At 44.4% G+C, this 8,145-nt stretch overlaps 1 protein-coding gene and 1 long non-coding RNA gene across 3 annotated transcripts; both read left to right on the forward strand.

Moving 5' to 3' along the window:
• On the forward strand, positions 1-3,645 carry LOC111535988 (G-protein coupled receptor-associated sorting protein 2). Its single transcript, XM_026452441.1, has 2 exons — positions 1-177; positions 448-3,645. Exon 2 carries the CDS (start codon positions 782-784, stop codon positions 3,296-3,298), a length of 2,517 nt encoding a protein of 838 aa, XP_026308226.1. The 5' UTR covers positions 1-177; positions 448-781; the 3' UTR covers positions 3,299-3,645.
• Positions 3,646-6,491: 2,846 nt separating this feature from the next.
• LOC113222852 lies at positions 6,492-8,139 on the forward strand. Of its 2 annotated transcripts, none has more exons than XR_003308551.2 (3): positions 6,492-6,748; positions 6,880-7,014; positions 7,291-8,139. It is a non-coding gene; the product is annotated as an uncharacterized LOC113222852 (long non-coding RNA). The 2 variants fall into 2 exon arrangements; XR_003308550.2 differs by having other exon boundaries at positions 6,503-6,744.
• Positions 8,140-8,145: the final 6 nt, after the last annotated feature.

Raw genomic sequence — 8,145 nt, forward strand, 5'->3', positions numbered from 1 at the left:
TTGAACCCTTGAATGGGAAGAGAGATATTTGTCACAGGGGCCAGAGTGCCTGCCTATCTACCATTCTCCATTCTCTCCTGTATGTTTACTTGTCTGTAGGACCCCCTTCTGTCAGCTGTGGGGCTTGACACCACTTGAACAAGAAAAGGAGGGGGAAACTGCACCACATCAGTGAAGGTTGGTATGAGAGCGGGTATACTTTTGGGTGGGGTGGTGGAGACCAGCATGGGTCCAGGAGTGATTAGGGTCCAATCTGGGGGCTTCTCGGCCCCTCCCATTGCCAACACACTTTCCCACTGTTGTTGGACCTGTTTTGTAGCAGGCAGCTGGTCCAGAGAGACTTTCTCAAAGCCCAGCCGTCCCACCTAGCATTCAACATCAGTCGCACTGCATATGTCTCATACAATTGGAAGAGACTCAAAGCCTCATTTCATTCTCTCTCCCTAGATCTACCTCCAGTGGCTGCTCTGCTGGTGGTGGAGTTGCTGCTGACAACCACCCTCAACGGGTCTGCACCCATCCAGGAAATATCTGTCTTCCTCAAGCTTGGTTGTGCCTGTTCTACGCACTATCTGTATTATTGAATTATTGACTGAGACTGTGTTTGGGAAGGAGGCTGAGTGACTACTGGACTGGATATTGACTCTACCTTTTGTTTCCAAGCTTATATCCTCAGTCACCTAAAGATCAGAGTGTGAAGAAACAAACCTGTGACAGATCTGTAGTTAAGGTTTAGACTGGGGGAGGAGTATATTACTGGACTTCCTTTGTAACTTGTACCATGACTGGGGCAGAGATTGAGCCTAGTGTCCAGGCCAAGCCTGAAAAGAAGGCTGGGGAAGAGGTTATCGCTGGGGCTGAGAGAGAGAATGATGTCCCTTTAGTGGTCAGACCCAAGGTTAGGACCCAGGCAACTACTGGGGCAAGGCCCAAAACTGAGACCAAGTCTGTGCCTGGGGCAAGGCCCAAAACTGATGCCCAAGCAATGTCTGGGGCAAGGCCCAAAACTGAGGCCCAAGTAATGGGTGGTGCAAGACCCAAAACGGAGGCTCAAGGAATGGCAGGAGCTAGACCCAAAACTGATGCCAGGGCAGTAGGTGGTGCTCGTCCTAAAACTGATGCCAAGGCAATCCCTGGAACAAGGCCCAAGGATGAAGCTCAGGCATGGTCCCAGAATGAATTTGGGACTGAAGCAGTGTCACAGGCAGAAGGGGTGTCCCAGACTAATGCCGTTGCCTGGCCACTGGCCACTGCTGAGTCTGGATCAGTTAATACATCTAAGGGCCTATCTATGGATAGAGAACTAGTCGATGTGGATGCTGAAACCTTTCCTGGCACCCAGGGTCAGAAAGGAATCCAGCCCTGGTTTAGACCAGGGGAGGAGACTAATATGGGGTCTTGGTGCTATTCCAGGCCCAGGGCCAGAGAGGAGGCCTCTAATGAGTCTGGGTTCTGGTCAGCAGATGAGACCTCTACAGTGTCTTCTTTCTGGGCTGGAGAAGAGACAAGTATCAGATCATGGCCCAGAGAAGAGTCCAATACCAGGTCCAGGCACAGGGCTAAACATCAGACTAATCCCAGATCCAGGCCCAGATCCAAGCAAGAAGCCTATGTTGATTCCTGGTCTGGATCTGAGGATGAGGCCGGCAACCTATTCTCCTTCTGGGCTGGAGAAAATACCAGTAACTTGTTCAGGCCCAGAGTCAGGGAGGAGGCAAATATCAGGTCCAAGCTCAGGACAAATAGAGAAGATTGTTTTGAATCTGAGTCTGAAGATGAGTTCTATAAGCAGCCCTGGGTGTTGCCTGGAGAAGAGGCCAATAGTATATTCAGGTGCAGAGACAAAGAAGATCCTAATACCGCCTTGAAACCCAGGGCCCAGAAAGATGTTGACGGTGATAGGGTCAAACAAGAACCCAGGTTTGAGGAGGAAGTCATTGTTGGGTCCTGGTTCTGGGCAGAAAAAGAGGCCAGTTTGGAGGGTGGAGCTTCAGCAATCTGTGAATCTGAGCCAGGAACTGAGGAGGGGGCCATTGGCGGATCCACGTACTGGGCTGAGGAAAAGTCCAGTTTGGGGGCTGTGGCCAGAGAAGAGGCCAAGCCAGAGTCTGAAGAAGAGGCCATATTTGGGTCCTGGTTCTGGGACAGAGATGAGGCCTGCTTTGACCTAAATCCCTGTCCTGTGTACAAGGTCAGTGATAGGTTCAGAGATGCAGCTGAGGAACTTAATGCATCCTCCAGGCCCCAAACCTGGGAAGAGGTCACTGTTGAATTCAAACCTGGTCTTTTTCATAGGGTTGGCTTCCGATCCACAAGCCCCTTTAGAATTCCTGAAGAGGCTTCTGAAATGCTTGAGGCAAAGCCCAAGAACATGGAACTTAGCCCAGAAGGGGAAGAGCAGGAATCTTTGCTTCAGCCTAATCAGCCTAGTCCTGAGTTCACATTTCAGTATGATCCTTCCTACCGGTCAGTCCGGGAAATTCGAGAGCATCTTAGGGCCAGGGAGAGTGCAGAGTCTGAGGGTTGGTCCTGCAGCTGCATACAATGTGAGCTGAAAATTGGTTCTGAAGAGTTTGAAGAACTCCTTTTATTAATGGAAAAAATTCGGGATCCTTTTATTCATGAAATATCTAAAATTGCAATGGGTATGAGAAGTGCTTCTCAGTTTACCCGAGATTTCATTCGAGATTCAGGTGTTGTCTCACTTATTGAAACCTTGCTTAATTACCCATCCTCTAGAGTTAGGACAAGTTTTTTGGAAAATATGATTCACATGGCTCCACCTTATCCAAATCTAAACATGATTGAAACATTCATATGTCAAGTGTGTGAGGAAACCCTTGCACATAGTGTGGATTCCCTTGAGCAGCTAACTGGAATAAGGATGCTTAGACACCTCACTATGACTATTGACTATCACACACTGATTGCCAACTATATATCTGGGTTTCTCTCCTTATTAACCACAGCCAATGCGAGAACAAAGTTTCACGTTCTGAAAATGCTGTTGAATTTGTCTGAAAATCCTGCTGTGGCAAAAAAACTATTCAGTGCCAAAGCTCTTTCAATATTTGTGGGTCTCTTTAACATAGAAGAGACAAATGATAATATTCAAATTGTTATTAAAATGTTTCAGAATATCAGTAACATTATAAAAAGTGGAAAGATGTCCTTAATTGACGATGATTTCAGTCTTGAGCCGCTTATTTCTGCATTTCGTGAATTTGAGGAGTTAGCTAAGCAACTACAAGCCCAAATAGACAATCAAAATGATCCTGAGGTGGGACCACAAAGTTAATATGATTAACCACCTGCCGCTGATCAGCCTTATGTTCCCAAAGAGCCCTGAGTAGTGCTTTGGTGTTCACAGTCTGTTTCTTTGTTGTAACTTATATTTTTTAATGCTTATGTTAACTTTGTCAAACTCTTGTTTTGAGCTGGATCATTTTGTGGATGCCAAATGAATATCAAAACTGAAAACACATTTGTTGATATTTGTCTTGCTGTCCAGATTGCGATATTTTTCAGTATTAAGCTTTCAGTGAACTGTGTCACCTAAGTAAGCTACCCTGCTATTTGTTGTTTAAATATATGGTTCTCTATTTGAGTCTGTGTTTTCAATAAAGTTCTATGTTTAAATTGGCATAAGTGACCCTTCTTTAGTTTAAGAACCATGTATAGATACATCATGTGCACTTACAAACATAGGTAATTATTAGTATGAGAAACGTGCTCATTAGAAAATTCTGTTCTTGAGCTAAGAAGGGAGCGATTATTGTGGGCTCTGATACTTGAGGAATGCTTCCGAGAAGAGAGACCCATTTAAATTGGTCGGGATAGAACAAATTTGTCAGGATAGGAGAGCAAGACAAGTTGCCCACCTGCTTGCCCAATTATGAGCCTTCCCAACAAGCAACCTAAAATTAATACTTCTTATAGGACCCATTTAAATTACCATCTTAGCCCTGGGACTTGCCTAAGGGTAAGATAACACAAATCATTAGATTGCTCTTGGAAGTGGGCAGTGGTGGTTTGAAGAAAAGTGTGTAATTGAATAATCTGTTTCGGTAGCATGGATGAACCCAGTCTGCCTGAAACAAGTAAAAGGAGTTTGATGAGAAATGCAGTTAGAAAGTTGAGAAGAGGCCAGTTTGGGGAACAGAATAAGCCAAATCTGCATATTTAACAATTCAAAGTAAGGTGTTACTTCAATGCCACCTAAACGCTGAAAGAGTAGGATAACACAATTAAATGGAATGGGGAATATGATTTCCTTTATATGCCTAGACAAAGGAAAGTGTTAAGGAAATACCATACAGCCGTTGAAATGATTATGTATGGATAGGTTTATTGACACAAAAGGACATTATTTTATATTTGCTGAAACAGAGAATGTGACATGTATGGAAAATTAGATTCCATTTTTAAAACATCTGTAAATGTACACAATTCCTATGCAATTTCAATATGAATTTCTAAACATTTCACAGTCTGGAATAAAATATATACCATGTTAAAAAATGCTTAGAGACAGGCATTGGGGAGATACAAACATTAATAAGACAAAATATTAATATGCTTACATTTTGTGTCTTGAGTTATAGATGAGCATGCTGGAAAGGACACAATTATATAAATGAATAAACTATAAGTGTTAAAATACGGTTAGAGATAATATCATTTAGCAAAGTTGTAAATGAATGAGCTATCAGAAAGACTAGCTTTTTATAAAATGTTTTAAAGACAAAAATTAAACTTGGCCGGGCACAGTGGCTCACACCTGTAATCCCAGCCCTTTGGGAGGCCGACACCGGAGGACTGCTTGAGCTCAGGAGTTCAAGGCCAGCCTGGGCAACATATTGACGCCTTGTCTCTACTAAAAATACAAAAAGTTAGCCCAGCATGGTGGCACGTGCTTGTAGTCCTAGCTACTCAGGAGGCTGAGGTGGGAGAATCAGTTGAGCCTAAGAAGTTGAGGCTGCAGTGAGTCATGATCACACCACTGCACTCCAGCATGGGTGATGTGAGTGAGACCTTGTCTCAAAAAAAAAAATAAAGTAAAATTACCAAGGGTGGGCCAGGCACGGTGGCTCATGCCTGTAATCCCAGCACTTTGGGAGGCTGAGGTGGGCAGATCACTTGAGGTCAGGAGTTCGAGACCAGCCTGGCCAACATAGCGAAATGCTGTCTCTACTAAAAATACAAAAACTTAGCTGGGCATGGTGGTGTGCACCTGTAATCCCAGCTACTGGGGAGGCTGAGGCAGGAGAGTCGCTTGAGCCTGGGGGTCAGAGGTTGCAGTGAGCTGAGGTCACACCACTGCACTCCAGCCTGGGTGAGAGAGCAGAACTCCGTCTCAAAAAAAAAAAAAAAAAAAAAAAAATTACCAAGGGTGTTAAGTTTAATATTAGTCTGTTCATGGTACAAAAATGGTACCTTTTTCACATAATTATTACCGTAAAAAACATAACATTTCCTTTTGAGGTGACAACAGAGTTCTGGAGCTAGACAGTGGTGATGGTTGTACAACATTGATAATGTACTGGGTTGTATACTTTAAAATGCTTAAAATGGCAAATCTTATGTGTATTTTGCCACGATAATTTAAAAAAATGACAACACCATACCTTCAGTCAGGAGAATTGGAAAAGACAGGGATATATGTTGGTTTGGAGAGGAAATTCAGACTTTGGAGAAATATCAAATGTTTTATTTTTAGACATGACAAAATATTTTTTTTTTGGTCTCAGAATGCTCTAAATTTTCAAAGGTAAAATTTACAACTCATGTAAATGTAAAAAGAATATGTGAAAGATTTTTCAACACAATTAATGAACAACTGCTAGGATTAAGAAAAGAGTTGAAGGGTATATGTGTATATACAATATACACAACATGAAGATATAAACAAAACATTGAATTTTATAAACACATAGGAAATTAATAAATGTTAGAATAACACTGCCAGGTTAAATACAAAACTAGTTAATATCTTACAGAGCAATAAATTGTAATATTTAAGGTTATCTATTGCACTGGACATAAATCATTTACATATCTATTGAATAAAATATCTACATGTTAACCTCAGTGTCTACAGAGTTGAAAAATAGGTAAGTCAATAGACATCCCAGCACTGCCCTGAAATGACATCCAGTAACTAATGGTGACTTTACCTAAGTTTTGTAGAATTTTTCTGACAGTGCAACATGCTTTTTTTCCCCACCTGATCCTAGTTTGGTAAGGTACATAGAAGTGACAGTTTTGCCTCCCTTTGCAAACCATAAGTTTTAAAAGGGATCATCCTAGTGGTGCAAATTGGAGTTTGAATTTTGTTTTGCTTACCACCATGTTTCAAGACAGATCCTGTGTGTGTTTTAGTATGTCGCTTGAGTCGTATACAAAATATTAAAAATCACTTCATTTCCCAAATCCTCATCGAATGTTCCTCGCCAGCCAAGTGGTCCTCCCGAGCAAAGCCCAGCCTTCCTTCCAGCTGTCTGGCCAAGGAGCTTCAGTGTCTTCTAGCAAGCACCCCAGAGGCAGAAGACGGTCATCCGTGGTACCGGACTGCGGCGAACAAGCTGACTGCGCAGTCACGTGGGGCTGACGGTGGGTCATGTGACCAGGCTCTGGATTTGGCTTGCGGAGAGGAGTGTTTTCTTACACCCAGAAAGGACCTGAAAGGCGGAAGACACCTGTGCTCCGCAGAGCAGAACGTGGGAGGAAGGGCGGCATATTAAGGTAGGTAGGTATCTTTCCATGCTGCATCAGCCTGAAAACTAATTTCTCAGGCGACCGGAACTACAGCATTTGTTGGTAAAGGAAACAATCCCTCAGCCAACCGCGAGCGTCTTAGCTGGTCTGTCTTTTGTTCAGGAGCTCAAGAAGCAGAGAGTCTACCTGCCTGACGCCTTGGTGGAAAGGAGCAGCGGTTGCTATTGGAGGAAGTGGGTGCAAGGACGGCAGATGCCATCCCTAAGAGGTGGTGACTGAGACTAGATGCGGGTGCAGGTAACGCCTCGGATCTGCCTGCTCCCTCTTGCCTTTTGAACACCCTTGTCCCCTCATCCCAAGGCTCCCAGCCCAGCGAGTGCCCTGTGTTTGTATGTGTGGGTGGGGGAGGTGGGCATATGGATGGAGTTGGCTTCAGGGAAGCCCAGAGCGGGGAAATGGTGAAGTGACAATTCGTGAACACCTGTGGTGCTGGATCAGGAAAGGCAGGAGTGGGGATGGGAACCATGGGCTATGCATCTGCACTCATTCTACTCTCTGTCTTCTTACTGGCAGTATTCAGAAAGTGGGGATGGCTGATACCAGCTCAAAACTGGCAGAGGGTGGAGGAGGACAGGAGAAGGGAACACATACATCTGCCATTTTCTCCAAGGCTCCAGCTGACTGGGGATGCAAGAGAGGAATGAACCTCAATCCTGGCAGTTCTAGGAAAAGGAGGAGGAGACATAGACTGGAGGAGAGGAAACCTAGATGCTGTGGGTCTTTCACCTAGGATTTCTCATTAGGATACTCCAAGCTTCTCGACCCCCAACGGGATTCCTGGATCTCAGCCCCATGCAGCAGAATCTCATTCCCATTGAGGGACACAAAGTGGATTGCTGCTCCATGTGACACTCTCCCTGCTCTCTTGGGCCTCAGAGGAGGGTCTTTCTGGGGAGCACCTACAGAAACTGCTTCATGGATAGTTTCCTAAGTTCCCCTCTGCATACCCTTTGCCCTCTTGTGTTGTGATCTCTGCTTATTCCTTAGGATGTGTTTCTTTGGTCCCATCCCAGGTAGCAACCCCATGGTAAGTCCTTGTCCTGTTTCACATTGAGTATCCTTCTTTCCCCCTGCCCCATGCATCCACTGGGTACCAAGTGAAAGAAAGTGGTTCCTCTACCCACAATACTTCTGGCACAGAATGTGTGGATTTTTCACACCAAGCAATTCTCCTATTCTTTGAGGACACCAGTTAGGTATCCTACAATTTAATTCAATTCAGACACTACCCAGAGTTAGTGCAGACTTCTCTGGTTAAGGGCTCATTCCCATAAGACTGCCCTCTCCCACTTCAGACAGCAATCACAAGTAATGGATCTCCACCTTACCCACACTTCTGTCTGACTTAGCTCCCAGTTGGGAGTTCCC

Source organism: Piliocolobus tephrosceles, unplaced genomic scaffold (genome assembly GCF_002776525.5).
Source record: "Piliocolobus tephrosceles isolate RC106 unplaced genomic scaffold, ASM277652v3 unscaffolded_35646, whole genome shotgun sequence".
In the NCBI taxonomy this organism is placed as follows: Eukaryota; Metazoa; Chordata; class Mammalia; order Primates; family Cercopithecidae; genus Piliocolobus; species Piliocolobus tephrosceles.

What these genes read in the sequence shown, in the direction of transcription:
- LOC111535988 (XM_026452441.1), top strand. Translation starts at nt 782, where the DNA reads ATGACTGGGGCAGAGATTGAGCCTAGTGTCCAGGCCAAGCCTGAAAAG.